This window comes from Formica exsecta, unplaced genomic scaffold (genome assembly GCF_003651465.1).
Source record: "Formica exsecta isolate Colony F162 unplaced genomic scaffold, ASM365146v1 scaffold4, whole genome shotgun sequence".
Classification (NCBI taxonomy): domain Eukaryota; kingdom Metazoa; phylum Arthropoda; class Insecta; order Hymenoptera; family Formicidae; genus Formica; species Formica exsecta.
Window position 1 is genome coordinate 754,969 of NW_021851238.1, and position 20,239 is coordinate 775,207.

Genomic DNA, 20,239 nt, shown 5'->3' on the forward strand with positions numbered 1-20,239 from the left:
TAATATTAAATCTTTAATATTTATCTTAACAATATCACGCCATTAAAAAATGTGCCAATAAAAAAAAAACATCTATGTTATTTGAACTCTCGTAAAGCTGCGAAAAATATTTGTATAATGATCATTTTCTGATCAGAAGAAGGTTTGCTTAGAGAACTATATCAATTTACAGAGTAATGCATAAAATAGCTTGATGTAGAATCGCGAAAGTTATACTCCTCTTTTTCTTTATTAACCAGATTCTCTTAAAAATCTTCAAGAAGTTGCATCGTTCTGTAGCACGGGGTACTGAAACGCTTCGGTCCGTTCATGGGCCAATGTGTGCGAGTAGGAAATCACGAGGAAAGAGAAGGTGAAATTCTCGATCTAACTTTTGCTGCGCCTATCCACTTATATTTTCTCACTATCAGGCTATTAACTTATACTTAATTGCTAGATCGCAAATGTGCGAACCGCAAGTATCTCGATCTGCGGACAGATTCTTCGTATTGCTTCCGCCGCAAAGCTATGCGCATATTATCGACGGCAGATTAAAAAAGTCGACAATGTGAAGAAGTCATGCAGAAAATTGACGTAAGCTCTGTTAAAATGAAGCGTCAGGCCGCATTCGCGCGTGTTCAAGAATAATGAGATTTCTCGCGGTTTCAAAACCATTCGCTTCCTAGCGTTTTTGTATAGCTGTATTGCTTGCGGAATTTTTCCCATGTACGAGTCATAAAGTTATTATTTATTCATTATCCAGCCTAGAAACCGCACGGAGTTTTATCAGAAAGCGAAAACGCTCGCCGAGTGAAAAAAAAAGTAAGGCAAAACAGTTTCACCGAGTCGTCTTTGCTCTTTATGATCGCTCTCAAATACGTGGCCAGGTATAACGAGAATTATGAGGAGCAGCCAGTTGCGTGGCTAATTAAAAGCTGTAAGTCCAACGTTGAAATGTTCAGATGTTTTAAAATTATAATTAATATTAACTCCATAAATTAACTCCAAGAAATATATGGCTTGAATAAGCAAGGCTTCTCTTTCCTTACATGGCTTCTCTACTTGTTTAAGTCATTCTTGGTTTGTATCATGACAAAAATAGTAGCGCGATTATTTTTTAAATAAATCGTATAAATTTGGACGTATATATCTGTCTCGCGCGTGTGCAAAATATTTATAAAAATTTCAAATATTTTTTAATTACCTTTACTAATATTTAAATGATGACACTTGTGTGCCAAATAAGTACTCATGAGAAAGTGAATCAAGTGAATGCGCTCAATCACCAGTATCTATCTCCACGCCTTTCCCTTACGCATCTCTGGATAATTAAAAGCAAAAGATCACGTACATTTACACTTGCATACGATGATTCAATACGATATACTTACAACGCAAAACACGTTGCCGACTACGTACTTATCCTCAGAGGTACAAATTTGGAGAGATGTGTTGGCGCCGTAGTGTTATGGCATTGTAAGAATGTGGAATATGGAGAATGCTCGGAGTTCTGGAGTGAGAAATACAGAAGTGGGAGTGAGAGTAGGAGTGAGGGATCGGTTGGGAGAGGCCATAGGAAAACCGGTTGCCGATCTACACGGACGTCTTGGACAGCGCGTCGTGGAGAGCACCGAGAAAAGGCCAAAAAGGCCGAGCTCCGGTTTCCAGCAAAGCGATCGGAGCTTTTCCCGACACGCGAAGGTCCGGACGCGAACTCCTGCATCGACAAAGAACAAAATGCCGACAAAGAAGATTGCTGTGTTTGGATTTCCCTTTTAAATTTCACATTTATATATATGCAACAAAATAAAAATTAATAAATAATTAAATCGTGATACAGACAGAAATATGCAATAATGAAAGCAAAGTTATTTTGTGAAATGTCATTGCTTGTTTTCATATTTATTACAAAAAGATGAATAATTTATAATAAAACAGTTTTCGCAGGTCAATGTTCTTGAATTGTGTATAAATGTGCAAATAAGTAACTTGAAATTAATAAAAAAAAATGTCTAAAGAAATGAAGTGATTGTTCGCTAAAGGGATGCGTGACTTGATCTATTAAAATGCCATTAATCACGCAAAAGAATCAAAGTCCTAAGATGGCTATCTTAGAATCGATCACCGGCACATATGTACTAGATAATCGACGTGCACTGACGTGCGTGTTTGACGTAACGGCCACACTTTTTTTCCGTCAGTCTATCCAGACGTGCTATCGGCAAAGATGTTTTCCCTTTGCGATTAGAATCATGGTTTCTTCACTATTTAAAGATCTTTCTCTTAGCACTTACATCTTTTAACATTCTTTCGCTCGATGATCCTAGTCGATCAAGCATCTCCGCGTATGATTATTTATATGCGAGAGATAATGGTATGCATTTTGCCGCAGGTGCGAAGATATCAAAAAGGAAATGGTCAAAGATCAATATTGTATATATCGAATCTGCCTGAAATGGCAAGACAGTAAACGTTCAATTTCTTGTAAGTCACAAATTAAACAACGTCTTGAACAGTTACTTCGACGTGGCACGTGGAAAAGAACGTGAATGGATAATGAACCCTTGACATGCCATTTTTGCTAAGTTTTATAAATAGCGACTCAACCCATCGAGAGCGACAAACCATTTATCGCTTGTTTAACGATCATCTTGAGATGTATCCTAAGTACCATAAACTCACCATTTTTTCATAATCGTTCCTTTTGATGTGCGATCTTGGAACTCCCTTACAAATTAATGGATACTTTGATACATTCGCCGTTAGCCGTGAATTATTTATTTATTTTATTTTAAGCAAGGGACATATGAAAGAACTTACTACTGTTTAAAAAATTGAAAGATTGGAATTAATTATTCTTTACTTTTCAACGTGGATTGTAATTATGCAAAGTTTATACATTTGTCATGCGTGTAAATTATATCCGTTTAATGTGCGTCTCAATGTATTTTTCCTTCACTGATTTATTAGTAAATCGTCCAAAATCTCGTAATACCAGTTTGATATTTATAAAAGAGCGGATATCACAAGCATTTTTCGAGGTTTTTTTGATAGTTTGTTTCGAGATATAGCCAGTTCATCGTGGATCTTTATTTATTTTATTTTAAGCAAGGGACATATGAAAGAACTTACTACTGTTTAAAAAATTGTGAAAGATAGGAATTAATTATTCTTTACTTTTCAACGTGGATTGTAATTATGCAAAGTTCATACATTTGTCATGCGTGTAAATTATATCCGTTTAATGTGCGTCTCAATGTATTTTTCCTTCACTGATTTATTAGTAAATCGTCCAAAATCTCGTAATACCAGTTTGATATTTATAAAAGAGCGGATATCACAAGCATTTTTCGAGGTTTTTTTGATAGTTTGTTTCGAGATATAGCCAGTTCATCGTGGATCATTGCGGAATATCGTATCTTTACGTCGATATCTTTCGTGAGCATGACCTCTTCTCCCAGAGGTTTCTACGTCTGTACTTTATGCGTGTATGCGTGGGGCCCAGCCAAATATGGCGGATACCGGTCGAACCACTCGTGCACACGCGTGTCACCCGGTACATGCGTGGCGTTGCGGATGAGCGCGTGTGCACGCATCGTTCGTGTCTACGTGCATACCTGAAGATATCAAAAGACAGGAGCATGCACGGACGAATTTTCTGTCTTAAGCTAACAAACGCATTTTTGTGTATTTTACAATTTTTTATGGCTTTTTGCCATCGCGATATAATGCATCGTTTATACGTGAGAGAAATATTGCATATGATTTTGCAGAGGCAAGACTTTTCGATGTCGCGTATATTAAATGTTTTTTACGAATTAATGAAAAACTTTTTCTCATTTTTTTAATCAAATAATAGAAAAATTGTATGATAAATCTATCTGAAGAATTGTGTTAAAATGCATTAAAGTGGTAATTCGTGATCGTATCGTAAAAAGATAAGAATGAAATCTTTCTTCTACCGTATCATTAAGGTTGCCAGAGAAATAGCACGTCTCGAACTACCCGAATATGATAATTACCGTAAGACTTACATACTTTAATCGTAAGGAATCAGTTTTTCGATAATGTACAATTAATGACGGTCATTAAATACATGATATTTTTTTCATGGGCATTAGAGCAACATGATTTCTTTGTAATATCTGGCAATTTGATACGGCGAGAATGCGCGATGGCGGTGGAAAAAAATTTTGGCTTTATGTTCCGCATTCGCGAAACACCAATCGCACTCAAAATGTGACGATGAATGATGCGCGGAACGAAATTGTTTGCTCATCAAACTTGCGCCATTTATCACGAAGTGATATTATTCTACTACTTTCCCCGCGCGGTTTGTTTCTCCCTCAGCAAGAGAACTAATTCATATAAATCGCTGTTTTCTTTACGCCCTATACTCTCTTTCTCGCTGTCAGGAGCGTTCATTTTCGTGATTGATAATGATCCGGTGAGCAGCGAGCCACAGGTTACACGCAAACTTCGTCATTAGACACGTGTATAATCAGTTAATCATCAATCATACGTGAACTTTTATTTTGTCGGATGCCCGCACACCGAGACTGACGATCTTCGAAAAAAATCCGTTATTCATTCCCGCTTTATTGATAAAGACGACATTGCACCCACGATATGAATGTCTTAATTAAATATACATTTGAATGTAAAATCCTTGATATTGTATATTCAGTTAATTGCAAAAGCTTGATTGCCAAAGAATCGGAATTTTATACTTCTAACATACAGGTACACTTAATAAGCCATTAACTCGGTTAGTTGCTTCAACATTAATATTCATACATAATACGAGCAACGAAGGAGAAAACTCACTAAGAAACTGCACCGTGATGATTATGTTTGTGTGCAATAAATTTCAAGATGTATGCGAGAGTGCACTCACTCCCCGTAAAAGCGTAGAATGCATTTCAACAGGCATAAATGCGTTTGGTTGTGTGAGTCCGCGATTATTTTCAATGTGACCAAGCAATAAATATGTGGAGTAATCAAAAATTAATGCTAATAAAAAGTAAAAATAATCTCGCGGCTGTTTTATAAGGAAGCTAGTAGTGGATCTCGTAAAATACGAAATAATCTTAACGAAGTAGAAATAAAAATAAAAACGTGAGCGTGCAGAGCGAAGCAAGCACTTGCATTGATCCGCATTAATCTTAATTAGGCAAAAAGTTACTAAACGAGACGGGCGCAATATGTCAGATTGAAGCACGCACTTGATTTAACAATTTAATAATAGCGTTGAGAAGACAACGCTTTGCGTTTCGCAAGCGGTTGCGAACTTATTTTCTATCGACATACCTATTGATTATAGCACGATAAACGAACGGCGGATATACACGAGGATGTGTGCCCTGCATGGTCGTCATAGTCTGTCATTTCAGTTTATTACCTGTAATTACTCTTATCGTTCGTCGTTTGCACCTGTTGCTGCAGCTACGTGGATACACGACTACTGCTACATATTGCGAGCAAGAGGGGGACTTTCTCTCCTCCTCCTTCCCTATGTAATGTATTTGTCATAATTGCAATATTTTTTTTATTTTCTCTCGTGACTCACATTTTATAATTATCTCGACATGTTAACATCCATTCTAATTTCGAGCAGCTATCGTATAACGATTAATCAGATGGGCCTAATTAAAATAATAGAAAAGTTATTTTATTGCAGCAATAATTAACGTATAAATTTTTTTATCGCTTCTTTATCTTGACGTCGAATATTTCGATACATGAAAAAACGTTTATCTCTATTTATCTATTTTTATATATTATTTATAGTTTAATATTATATATCGTGTGCGCGGAATTTCATTAAACAATCTGTTTGTCACTAAATAGAAAAGATGCTGTTTACAGATCTGATTGATCTGATTGTGTATCAAATAATTTATCTGTTATACATCTTTTATAACGCGTCTAAAAATCTACGTTACTGCGTTATTATTGCCAAGCACCTTCGAAGGAAAGAGGGACTCGAGGCTCGAGGAAACAATTAAATCTCGTGATCAGATAGCGCCGCGCGCTGTGCGAAGTATCCTCTGGAAAATGTATTCCGTGCTCGGGTTGTGTCTAGCACAGTCTGGATAATAGAGCAGACTGCCGGAAGTCGCGTACAGATAAACTTGGGACTCGTTCCGATATCTCGAAGATGACAGTCACATGCGCAAGGAAGCATCCAGGATAATAAAAGATCTTATCCTTTCCCTCTCTTTTCCTCCGGACTGCTTCATCGGCTCGACGAGTATGAATTGATTCTAAATGACTGATTGTCGAGCGATATTTGTCAACATAATGTCAACAGTCGTTACGAAGCAGAACGAGAATTGATTACAATCATAACTATCGCGAGATACATAACATTAGATGGAATCATATAATATTACAAGAAATGAAACGAACACCAATTGCCAATTGCCAAGTGCAATTTGCTAATTTAAAATTAAAACTTATATACTTATGATTTTTATATGTACGCGTGTCTTTTCTTTTTGTAATAATGAGTCCATCCTACGGAATGTAATTTGACGATAAAAGAAAATAACATCGAAATGATACTGAAATAAATTCATTAGTGATATTTGCACTATGATAATCACGAACGGGAGAAAAATTTACGTATGGAATGCAGATAAAAAAAGTGCATTATCAGCGATAATAAAATAACGACACGCGTTTTGTGCACCAATGTACCGAACCATAAAATTATTTAAATAATCACGTGGCCATGGCTCTGCGGGATATCGACTTAATCGTTCTTTCGAGATTACCGAAAACGCATGTATAACGGTAATTCTCGGATAGTGCGCATAATTTGTATACCGCGTGACGTTATAAATAATTTATTGCTCTTTTTCGCAGCATTTTTTGCATCGACACGCTCCGGGTGGTAAGAGCGCTTCGGGAAAATAGAATTTAAGACACGTTTTAATTATTATTTTGATTAAATTCAAAAATATATGGGGGTTTATCAAAATTATTTCAATTTCTGTAAGAAATATTATTTGTGTATTTAGTGATCTACGCGAAATAATAGAATACAAGATATTTTTCTGTAATTGATTTTAATATAAGAATCAGAAGAGACATCAAAAATAGTTTCCCAAAACGGTAAAATCAATCATCAGATTTAAAAGACAAAGATAATTTCAAGTTCAAGATTAAGATCGCGTGTGTATGGAGCTTTGTTTCTTGAGGGTTTATTTCAATTCGTTTTAGCTTGTCCATTTTTTCTCTGGCTAACCACTCAGCTTTCCCGAGAAAGTCGGTACGTGATGCGCGATCGATCGCTTCCGTGCTATCGATTATTCGCGACAGCGACGTATGGCAGCGTTGATATAAACGACATTGCGGGAGAGACACCGAATTCCAAAGGTGGATGTCGCTTTTAAAGGAAATAGCTCTCCTGCGATTTGTAATCATTCAGTCGATGCTCACGAGGTTTGCGATCCTCGACCGTGATATCCGATTATATTACTGTCACTGAACGCGCCTTCGCTCCTATTACGCGATTCCTTTTGCCTTTCATGCGGCATGTCTCAAAAATAAAATTTACACGCGACACGAGACTCGCATAACATACAAAGAAGTCAACGTGTATATATATTGGATGATTGCATAAGTTCGTGCCCGATTTTCATAGATGGCATTAAGTTACTGCATGGCGGAGTTCTATTGTTTTCGTGTGGTAATTGTTGCTTACACCGAATAGATGACATTGTCTTATGTCAATTTAGCGTCAGACATTGTTCAGATAAGTCCATTTGTGCATAAGAAAAATCATTAAAAATGGAGAACGAAAAGGTGCATTTGCGGCATGTAATGTTACATGAATTTCGGAAAGGCGTGAGTGTTGGGACTGCACAAAAAAATATTCAAACCGTTTATTTGGACCGCGCTCCTGCTCTCCGAACAGTCAAAAAGTGGTTTGGCAGATTTCGAAATGGTGATTTCAACATGGAGGATCAACCCCGCTCTGGACGGCCTTCTGGCATTGATAATGACATTGTGCATGCCTTAGTGGAAAGAAACCCAAGGATTACAACTGAGGATATTGCTAAGAGGCTGAACATCGATAATTAAACCGCTTTTCGTCATTTAAAAAAGCTTGGATACGTTTCCAAGCTTGATACATGGGTGCCGCATCTCCTGACTGAAAGGAATAAGCTAAACCGTATGACTGTGGCTCTTTCTCTTCTCGAGCGTAACAAAAAAGAGCCTTTTTTAGATCGAATGGTAACAGGCGATGAAAAGTGGATTCTCTACAAAAACGTACAGCGAAAGAGGACATGGAAAACAGCAGCTGAAGGAGCAGAACCCGTAGCAAAGGCTGGCTTGCATCCGATGAAGGTGTTGCTGTGTGTTTGGTGGGATCGCAAGGGAATTATTTACTTTGAGCTGCTCCGACGCGGCGAAACAATCACGGCGGACAAGTACTGTGAGCAACTAACTAGACTCGCTGCAGCTATTCGAGAAAAACGTCCGATTTTGGCCAATCGAAAAGGCGTCATCTTCCACCACGACAATGCTAGGCCACACGTCGCTCAACAGACGCTGCGAAAACTGCAGGAGTTGCAAGGGGAAATTCTTATGGAGTTTGTCAAAATTATTTCAATTTCTGTAAGAAATATTATTTGTATATTTAGTGATCTACGCGAAATAATAGAATACAAGATATTTTTCTGTAATTGATTTTAATATAAGAATCAGAAGAGACATCAAAAATAGTTTCCCAAAACGGTATTCAAAAATATATGGAGTTTGTCAAAATTATTTCAATTTCTGTAAGAAATATTATTTGTGTATTTAGTGATCTACGAAATAATAGAATATAAGATATTTTTCTATAATTGATTTTAATATAAGAATCAGAAGAGACATCAAAAATAGTTTCCCAAAACGGTATTCAAAAATATATGGAGTTTGTCAAAATTATTTCAATTTCTGTAAGAAATATTATTTGTGTATTTAGTGATCTACGAAATAATAGAATATAAGATATTTTTCTATAATTGATTTTAATATAAGAATCAGAAGAGACATCAAAAATAGTTTCCCAAAACGGTATTCAAAAATATATGGAGTTTGTCAAAATTATTTCAATTTCTGTAAGAAATATTATTTGTGTATTTAGTGATCTACGAAATAATAGAATATAAGATATTTTTCTATAATTGATTTTAATATAAGAATCAGAAGAGACATCAAAAATAGTTTCCCAAAACGGTATTCAAAAATATATGGAGTTTGTCAAAATTATTTCAATTTCTGTAAGAAATATTATTTGTGTATTTAGTGATCTACGAAATAATAGAATATAAGATATTTTTCTATAATTGATTTTAATATAAGAATCAGAAGAGACATCAAAAATAGTTTCCCAAAACGGTATTCAAAAATATATGGAGTTTGTCAAAATTATTTCAATTTCTGTAAGAAATATTATTTGTGTATTTAGTGATCTACGAAATAATAGAATATAAGATATTTTTCTATAATTGATTTTAATATAAGAATCAGAAGAGACATCAAAAATAGTTTCCCAAAACGGTATTCAAAAATATATGGAGTTTGTCAAAATTATTTCAATTTCTGTAAGAAATATTATTTGTGTATTTAGTGATCTACGAAATAATAGAATATAAGATATTTTTCTATAATTGATTTTAATATAAGAATCAGAAGAGACATCAAAAATAGTTTCCCAAAACGGTATTCAAAAATATATGGAGTTTGTCAAAATTATTTCAATTTCTGTAAGAAATATTATTTGTGTATTTAGTGATCTACGAAATAATAGAATATAAGATATTTTTCTATAATTGATTTTAATATAAGAATCAGAAGAGACATCAAAAATAGTTTCCCAAAACGGTATTCAAAAATATATGGAGTTTGTCAAAATTATTTCAATTTCTGTAAGAAATATTATTTGTATATTTAGTGATCTACGCGAAATAATAGAATACAAGATATTTTTCTGTAATTGATTTTAATATAAGAATCAGGAGAGACATCAAAAATAATTTCCCGAAACGGTATTCAAAAATATATGGGGATTTATCAAAATTATTTCAATTTCTGTAAGAAATATTATTTGTATATTTAGTAATCTACGAAATAATAGAATATAAGATATTTTTCTGTAATTGATTTTAATATAAGAATCAGGAGAGACATCAAAAATAGTTTCCCAAAACGGTAAAATCAATCATCAGATTTAAAAGACAAAGATAATTTCAAGTTCAAGATTAAGATCGCGTGTGTATGGAGCTTTGTTTCTTGAGGGTTTATTTCAATTCGTTTTAGCTTGTCCATTTTTTCTCTGGCTAACCACTCAGCTTTCCCGAGAAAGTCGGTACGTGATGCGCGATCGATCGCTTCCGTGCTATCGATTATTCGCGACAGCGACGTATGGCAGCGTTGATATAAACGACATTGCGGGAGAGACACCGAATTCCAAAGGTGGATGTCGCTTTTAAAGGAAATAGCTCTCCTGCGATTTGTAATCATTCAGTCGATGCTCACGAGGTTTGCGATCCTCGACCGTGATATCCGATTATATTACTGTCACTGAACGCGCCTTCGCTCCTATTACGCGATTCCTTTTGCCTTTCATGCGGCATGTCTCAAAAATAAAATTTACACGCGACACGAGACTCGCATAACATACAAAGAAGTCAACGTGTATATATATTGGATGATTGCATAAGTTCGTGCCCGATTTTCATAGATGGCATTAAGTTACTGCATGGCGGAGTTCTATTGTTTTCGTGTGGTAATTGTTGCTTACACCGAATAGATGACATTGTCTTATGTCAATTTAGCGTCAGACATTATTCAGATAAGTCCATGAAGTTTATATTTAAATCGGGCACGAACTTATGCAATCACCTGATATATATATATATTAATTTTTTAGCATGAATAATTTTTTGTATTGGTCAATTTACGTGATCTTTCTTATAAGAATTGATTATATGTGCTTTTCTTAAAAAATATTCTAAAAATAATTCTAAAAATATTCTAAAAAATTTTATAATAATTATTAGTTTAATCAAACAAAGATTATTGTTTTCCTATTTGTGTAAAATGACTTACATCACAACTATCGTTTACATAGAAAATTTTGCCTTGCAAAGCGTTTTGCACAGAACCGTCAGGGCGTGCCAATCCGATTGCAACCGAAACATCGTTTCCCCGGTGGGCATAATAATCTAGTCGGATCCAGGAAGTCGGCAGAGAAAGTACCGAAGAGGGCACTAACTAAGATACTTATCGACATACGTGCCTCATGCTCCATGTGCACTAATCCTCGACGATCTGTACCGACCTTCCTTCCCCTGCCGTCTTGCGATTTCCGTCGTTTCTACGAGTTTCGATCGACGGAATTGTGAACCGCTAATGATCACTGATGATCAGTGATTTACTGTGCTTGCGGCCTTTGTAACTGGCGTATTAATGGCGGCAGGCAAAAGCAATCGGAATGAAATCACCGTTACCGCATGGATACGCCGGTGTTCGTCTGTGCTCTTCTTTTATCACTCGACGTGTTGCATTGATTAAGAACTTTCGATCCTGTTATATCACCGATATATATCCTCTCGCGGAGTTCGATGATCGTCTCAACTCTTAACATCCCACGAATAATAACACAGGTGATTCGCACTTTATCTAACTTTTCTGCTGACAGAGACATATTGGTGTTTAAATCATACTATGATAGCAGTGAATAATTGCTGTATATAGTAAAATTAATACATGATTTGCAAAGTGATTTACGAATTTTATCAAACGCTAACAGTTTCATATCAGAATCGATGAAGAAGAGATCAAAAATCTTTTTAGAAGAAAACTCTTCTGCACATTGCGTACATTTAGCGAACGACGATTAAATCAATGGGATAGAATAGACCTAAGAAATAAGATCCGGTATATGGGTATGTGATTTTCGTACTACTTGAGCAAGGCTGTAGAGATGAGGATAAACACAAGCAGTAGCGGAACAGTAGCGGCTGAAAATTACACCGATTAATGTGAAGCGTTTGTAATTATGCTACGAGAGGAGGCATATCATTTAACGATTCGCGATGCCTTTATATTTTTTCGATACGCCAGGTATAACGGGAGTAAGTAAAAATAAGCCAATGGGGGTCAAGATAAACTTATTAATAACTTATGTATACAGCACTTATTCTATTTATACATAAAGATTTTTATATCCACGAAGAGTCAAATGATTAATTAACGTCATTCAATATTATTCCAGAAAAAAACGTGTCTCCGTAATTATAGGGGAACGAAGTGATAATCATATACTCTTTGCATAATCGTAGTTTTAAAACATACAATAAGGCGTTTCCCCCGTTACGAAAATTATATCATATTTTCCACAGACACTGTCATATTTCTATTTGTGCGATCCGGTTTGCGCGATTAACGATTAATATTTAATATACAATAGATAATGTTAGCTGATAATATTAACACGCCGAGTCATATCAAACAACGCAACGAGAAATTCCTGCATCGCTCATTTCATCGTTTTGGGTCTATCTCGCGAAAAAGTTGCAGAAAAAGAAATTTGTTCACTGCCCATTCTTTTTTCTCCGATCTTTCGGTACTGTTATGCACCGCTAGCACACGCGTACGCGATAACTCCCCGCGTGAATACTAATTGATTACTGTAATATACGATCGTCTCCTTCCGTCGCGATTACCGTTTCTTCGTTTTCATGTTGAAAAAGAGAGAGAGACAGAGACAGAGAGAGAGAGAGAGAGAAAGACAGAGAGACAGAGAGACAGAGAGACAGAGAGACAGAGAGACAGGGAGAGAGAGAGAGAGAGAGAGAGAGAAAAAATTATGCAGATTATTATTACGCGATGCCGCTCAGTACAACAAGAATAATTACTTTAAGAAGAAGAAGCCGCATCTTCGTAAACACGAATGTTAATATTTTCCCAGGACCAACCAATTTAATTGTAAGTGTTAGTGCCTACATTATCTGAAGCTTAATCGCTTCCGATAGCAACAAAGTATTCAAATGCGATAGTTAGGCTACGTGTTGATTTTTTGCCTCGTCGTCCTGGAGTTAGCACGTAGGACCATGTCGATTCTGCGCGTTCGATCCTCGCGAGAGCTTGAACGCAACCGCGCAGAAATGTAATTATTCATCTCGGTTCTCATCTTAACACATCGCGGTAATAGCCACAAATTATTGTAATTTCGATCGTAAATTGGCGCAATTTACTGCGTTTCTTCTCGGTAGCGCAACGAGATAGCCGCTTGTCCGTCCGAGAGAAATAAAATATCGTCAGAAATCGACTGTTATCAACGAAACCGGTCATCGAGCAGTCGATTGCTGGTTTTATCACTGCAGAAAAATGGGGAGCAACAAGGCAAGCGAAGGGAAAAGGAAAGAGCCGAATTTTTCTTAGGTTTATCATCGATTTTTCTCTATCTTGAGGAAGGTTCGAATCTGAAAACAACGCGGCGTTTTACGGCGCGATGGACTCGTTACTCTTGAGAGGATTTAGGCGCGTTAACGGGAATGCAAAAACGAAAGTAAAGTGGCGGCGCGGTAAGGTAAGCTTGTCGGGCAAAAACCGCGTCGAAGATAATGGAAGCAAGATAAGAGAGTAGGTCGAGTGAATCGGGTCACGAAAAATCGGTGGAAAATTAATCGACTTGGTCCTCGGCGAATTGAATAACGAATCGAATTACGAGTCGAAAGGTATGCAAAAGCGAGAGACTACGCGTTGAAGGCACACAAAGGAGAAGAGAAGGTCGGAGATCACGGATTTTCCTCATCAATCGGGAGGTCATTATCGGTTATCTCGCGGAAATCTTATCTAATCTTGCAAGAGCTGGAGGAAACGGCGCGTCGAAGAGTGCACGAATGGCAACGGGGGTAGTCATGGTAATATACCAAGCACGTTGTAAAGAAGAAAGAGAAAGAAATAGTGGAAGGAGGAGGAAGAAGCGGAACTCTCCCAGGATCGACGGGAGGATCAGAGGTGTATGTAGTACCTTCTTAAGTTTAATGGTCGAAGAGTGCAGGAAGAAATAAGGAGGGAGAAATAAGAAACATCGAATAATAAGGAAGGATAGAGGGGCGCGCGAGAAGAGACGCGGAAAAAACGGAGGAAGAGGGCCAGGTTCACGGACCTCGGGCCGAGATCGAGGGATTAGCGAGCGCACCACATTTGAAGCTGATAATTATGCCCGATAATACGTGAGTGTAGCCGCGAATAATCTCGGGCGGGGTTAATGTGCGAGGAAGATGCACGCGATCGGGACGGACGGGTAGGGCGGAAGGGGGAGGGGCAGATAATAATACGTGAAGGGTTTCTGCTCTGTCTTGACATATTTTGATTGATTTGAAACTGACCTCGCCAACATCGATTAATTTCAGCTTCAGGTTAATTAACCCTTTTTGTTTGGAACCAGAATTGAAAAAAAGACAAAAAGAGTGAATTTAAAATGTTTTCCGAGTCTTCCTCTCAAATTTTTGAAAATTTTTTACATTGAGATAAAAAGAAATTCAGAAGAAGAAAGCGCTCAAGTTTTCTCATTGCAAAATTTTCTTTGCACGTTCAATAATTTTCTAGCAGTCAATTTAGAGTCAATATATTTTTATAGCTTTCTAGCAGAACAATGCAGGTGCGGAAGTGTAATACTGGATTGTCGCTTCTGACGACGGTGACCAAGCCGAGAAAAAAAAAAAACCACGCCGCCATGGCAGGAAGAAGGGAGGAACAGTGGGTGAAGAAAGATAAAGAAGAAGAGGAAGAAGTAGAAGAGTGGTAGCCAGCTCGGCGGGGAGCGACGGCCGAGGAAGAGAAGCTAAGGTCACGGACCTCCTTCTCTCCGAGATCGGCAGAAGATCGGCCGCGGTTCGCGCCTTCGCTATCTTCGCAAGACTTCGCTTAAACCTGCTAATGTAAAAGACCGCCGTGTGCCTTCGTAGCGATGTTTAAAAGCGACACGTTGCGCAGTCACGTAATTTACGCGTTAACTGCGCGCACGGAACACGACTTGACTGACCGACGTTGCATAAAGCCCGCCTAGATAAGGGTCTGCGCCCGGGGGTGACGACCGGCAAAAGGGAAGTCATTAATTCGTAGCACGTTTCGTGTCAAGGGTGACACTTCGCGAAAAAAAGTGGAAAATGACTCTTTTCGCCATAGAAACGTAGAAAAGGGCGACGACATCCTCGCGTCGCAACTGCTAGTCGTTGGCGAGCCAGCGAGTATGCTGATGAAAACGAGTTGTCGCATATTAAGTAGACAGAACAATTTCAACGAGACGAGAAGAGAAGAAATTCTGTCGACCGTCTCTCTCTCTCTCTCTCTCTCTCTCTCGCGCGGTAGCCGCTTCGTACGTGATGTGACTGTATCGCGTGGATAAAGATGAAAATCGACGCTTGAGAGGATCGAGATTATCTCCTTTCTCTACGTTTTCTGACATCACGTAACGAGAGACTGATGGTCCCGCGGTTAAAACATCGCCAACATTTCCGCGCGGTCTTATACACGCCGGTGTCATTTCGTTCCGTCCGGTCGTCTCGGCGGAAACGACGCGGCGCGGACTTGCCGAGGACTTGATCAACGCCTGTCAGACAGTACCTGCTAATCCTCCGTAGTGCTGCAATCCCTGAGCTCGGTGAGCGCAGCGGACTCCCGACCGGCTGCCGCTGAACATCAATTTGTCTGCCGAGGTAATAAAAGGAAACGCGCTAGTCTCTCCCCGGCGTGCACTTCCTGATGCAGGCGCGCTGGCCTACAATGTATATTAAACATTCTACCAGTCGTTCAACGTTCGTCAGCCGTCGCTTGTTTAACTTTGCCTCTTGCGAGCGGGAACGGCTGCTGCGGAGCTTCCGCGCGGAACAGACGTTGAAGCCGTCTTTTCTCTGCCCGATTTCTGGGATATCGCGTCAAGCGATCAAATAAGCTGCTGAAAAAATTCAACTGGGCGTTATTTCTCATTGAATTATCTTGGCTACTAGTTACGTTATTTATCCTCCTTTATTACACGGCATTAGCTCCATGTTGTTTCATCACGATTATATAAAATCATATAAAGAAACAAAAAAAAAAAACTATGAAGAATATCGCTCGCACAAAATATATTAAATATAAAAATGCGTGAAATAACATTTGTACTGTTAATTTAATATTGCTTCTCTTTAATCAAGGGTATATCTATCTAAAATGAATACAGAAAATTAATGGAACCAGACATGTTCACAGAGCATTATTAAAACGTCACAGCTTGCGATTGTTCGCTCTGTCATTCATTATCGGGAATCGCGACATGACAGAGGTCTTGGTCGGTAGTCGTCGAAGGCCGGTTGTTTATTCCTAGATGCGACCAAGTCGGATGCATCGCGTGAAACTGCATGAGTTCACTTCTTGGGTGCCTTATCCGTGAGGAAAACATTCGCCACGTTCCCCAACAGTTGCGCATTGCGCACGTGACGATGATATTTCATAGTAAATTATTGCTCGATGCGCGCAAAGCTTGCCGCGAAGTGCGGACGTTAAGTGCGAGGAAAATATTGCCACCTCGCGTCGTATCTTTCGAGATTAATGTTGAATTATGCTCACGACGATATCCTCTCGGAATCGTTCTCGCGTCGCTTCCTACTTTGACGTTCGCGAAGACGTAACTCTTGATTACAAGTCTTGTCCTATGTATTTTTTCTTAAGGAAAAATTTTCTCGATATCACGGAGGAATATGTATGTGTGAAAGAAAACGCGATAGAGACACATGGATTATTTCGTGAATTATGTAAATACTTAAGCTCTTCTTCAACATCGGGGACATGTTCCTTTCGATATACGGCTTGACTGGGCTTGACGTCAGCCAATAACGGTGAAAGTACCTATCGTGGAGCTCCGCGAATAAACAGTGTCTAACCCAGTGGGATGTACATCACTGCGAATACATCTCCCGAGCTGCATTCTTCGCCTTTCAAGGTCGAGACGTTTACGATTTTATGGGGCAATTACAGTGGTATATTGTAACTTACTTTGCGGATAAGGCTAACTTCCATTCATCCTTCCATAAAGCAAAATCATAAATTGTCTTGAGAGTTATACTCAAGATATATTTTTTCACATTCTCGGCCGAGCCGAGAATTAATCCGCGCGAAATGAACAGCATATTATTCGTAAAAATATAAAAAAATGCAATAGTGAGAGAAAGGTTTCGGTCTCGAACAAAGGCTAATTTATTATATTAATATTTATATTAATATATATTTATATTAATGTCGTTTTGTGCTTATAGTATTGTAATATAATCTATCGCGAAAAACGTTTTATATAATATTTTCTTAAATACAAAAAAAAATGTATTTAAACACTTACTTTTTATAAAGATTATTCTTTCTTGGACAATATTTTAAATCACATATACACACATACATACATATATATTTTGATTTAGTTTCTTATAGAATATCTATACTTACATTTCAGTGCAAAGCAAAGTGAGATGTACCAAGCAGATGATGGAGGTGGATATAGTGAGGAGTAGTCCGCAGGCAAAGATATATCTTCAACAATTTAAACATTTTCCGGGTGAAATATCTCTTCAAATATTGTATACATTACACGCCGCACACAAATCAAAAATACATTTCATAACGAAATCCCACTTTTGCAGATGAGGCTTGTAAGCCGCAATTTCACGATGGCGTTGCCACGTTCAAATTATCATTGCTGGAACAGGACATGTTGCGATGCGGTATTACAAGAGTTCTTAACAAAGTCACGGTAATTCATACAATTTCATCGCAAATCTCCGTTTTAATTCTATTATTCCGGGCTATTATGTTCTATCATAACGTAACGTCGCATCTAAATTGAAATTTCTACATTAAACGTAATGTACCATTAAATTGTTGTATTGGAATTATAAGTTTTGATGGCTGTTGATGCAGGGTCAAAAGATGTACTATCATCGGGTAATAGTGGAGGAGCCAGCAGATTCCAGCAAACACACGTTCACCGTGAAATGCGTAATCACCGAAGTTGTCGTGGAGCCAGAAATCGCCATCGCGTCCAATCACACGGCGGTACGGCGGAGCGTTCTTCCGGCGGGCTTTCAGGAACCTGAGTAAGTCATCAATCATTCAGCATATTAAGTATTTGATATTGCAGCATACAAAATATCCGGCATTCGTCGTGACGCGAATGCAATCTCATTCATTTTGTCGTTGCGATAAATATGTATAATTCATCGTGGCACAAATAATAAGGTGCAATAAAGTTGGAGATTATAAGTTCTTTGAGCAACGTGTAAATAGAAGAGATCGCGTAAGAAGGTATCGTGCTAATGAGCATGATATTTATCAAATCTATTAGATAGAGTAGAGGAGCTTGACTTGGCAATCTCAACATTCTCGGACTGCGGCTTTTCATTTCTCGCCAGTCATCCGACAGTGTTAATCGCGTCGTACAACGACGCGATAGACAAGAACCTCTCACACTTCCTCTGTACGAAATGATTCCTCGGCATCCAAACGAGTGGTTTTAATTACCCGGAAGTCGCGCCTCTCGCACGGGTGTGAGAGAAAAACTTTTCCTCGTACGCACAGACACCTCATCTACCATTTTGGCGAACAATCACGTCCTGCCGGATCAACGAGCATGATTCGTCCTGCGATGTTTCTTATCGATCTGCGATATAAAGGACTTTCTATGAATAAAGCTTCAATCAGGAAAATTTATTATCGCATTAACTTTCCTTCCTGATAGTCGATTTATATTGGCAATTATCATGTTTGCTAAATGCAATGCGGGAATATAATTTGCCAAGTGATATACTTCTTCCGTTCATTCTCGAAGAAGAAAAGTCGGGAAGATATTTTATATCAATGTTTCTAATCTTAACATTTCATATCTTGACGATGACATGTAACAAATGAGTTTAAGATCACCGAGTATAACGCAGTAATTACATCGTATTCCTTTCGGTCGGCATTGAAGCATACTAACGTTATTGCTGTCATTATAAATATAGATCTCGTCGTTAGTTTGACGGAGCGGGAATTAACACGAGATATTATTTTTATTAAATTCGCATTTTTCTACGTAACACGCATCTACATTTTTTTAATCAAACGGTGAAAAAAGTAAAACTGGTTGACAAATCTAGACAGATATATATAAGGATGCAAAAGCAGACATGGCGGGGACGGCTCATCGAGGACGGCAATATTGCGCGGAAAATTCGATGATTACGGAACGACCGACCGGCCGATCCACATTCGAGTGAATAAATCGTCCCACCTGACCTGAATATAGCATGCAGAAGCTAGACGACTACGGGGGTTATCGTCAGGAGTTTATAATTTGCAAACAAGTCAAGATGCCGCCGTCTGATTTATGCAGATGAGGCTTGTAAGCCGCAATTTCACGATGGCGTTGCCACGTTCAAATTATCATTGCTGGAACAGGACATGTTGCGATGCGGTATTACAAGAGTTCTTAACAAAGTCACGGTAATTCATACAATTTCATCGCAAATCTCCGTTTTAATTCTATTATTCCGGGCTATTATGTTCTATCATAACGTAACGTCGCATCTAAATTGAAATTTCTACATTAAACGTAATGTACCATTAAATTGTTGTATTGGAATTATAAGTTTTGATGGCTGTTGATGCAGGGTCAAAAGATGTACTATCATCGGGTAATAGTGGAGGAGCCAGCAGATTCCAGCAAACACACGTTCACCGTGAAATGCGTAATCACCGAAGTTGTCGTGGAGCCAGAAATCGCCATCGCGTCCAATCACACGGCGGTACGGCGGAGCGTTCTTCCGGCGGGCTTTCAGGAACCTGAGTAAGTCATCAATCATTCAGCATATTAAGTATTTGATATTGCAGCATACAAAATATCCGGCATTCGTCGTGACGCGAATGCAATCTCATTCATTTTGTCGTTGCGATAAATATGTATAATTCATCGTGGCACAAATAATAAGGTGCAATAAAGTTGGAGATTATAAGTTCTTTGAGCAACGTGTAAATAGAAGAGATCGCGTAAGAAGGTATCGTGCTAATGAGCATGATATTTATCAAATCTATTAGATAGAGTAGAGGAGCTTGACTTGGCAATCTCAACATTCTCGGACTGCGGCTTTTCATTTCTCGCCAGTCATCCGACAGTGTTAATCGCGTCGTACAACGACGCGATAGACAAGAACCTCTCACACTTCCTCTGTACGAAATGATT

General features: G+C 38.2%; 1 protein-coding gene across 1 annotated transcript in view; it reads left to right on the forward strand.

Moving 5' to 3' along the window:
* Nucleotides 1-20,239, forward strand: part of LOC115239935 — a 28,088-nt gene that overhangs the window by 2,718 nt on the left and 5,131 nt on the right. Inside the window, exons 2-7 of the mRNA XM_029814806.1 lie at nt 17,477-17,578; nt 17,664-17,773; nt 17,941-18,116; nt 18,369-18,496; nt 19,394-19,503; nt 19,671-19,846. Of these exons, the coding sequence (XP_029670666.1) occupies nt 17,477-17,578; nt 17,664-17,773; nt 17,941-18,116; nt 18,369-18,496; nt 19,394-19,503; nt 19,671-19,846 (802 nt within the window). The remainder of the gene's footprint in view (nt 1-17,476; nt 17,579-17,663; nt 17,774-17,940; nt 18,117-18,368; nt 18,497-19,393; nt 19,504-19,670; nt 19,847-20,239) is intronic.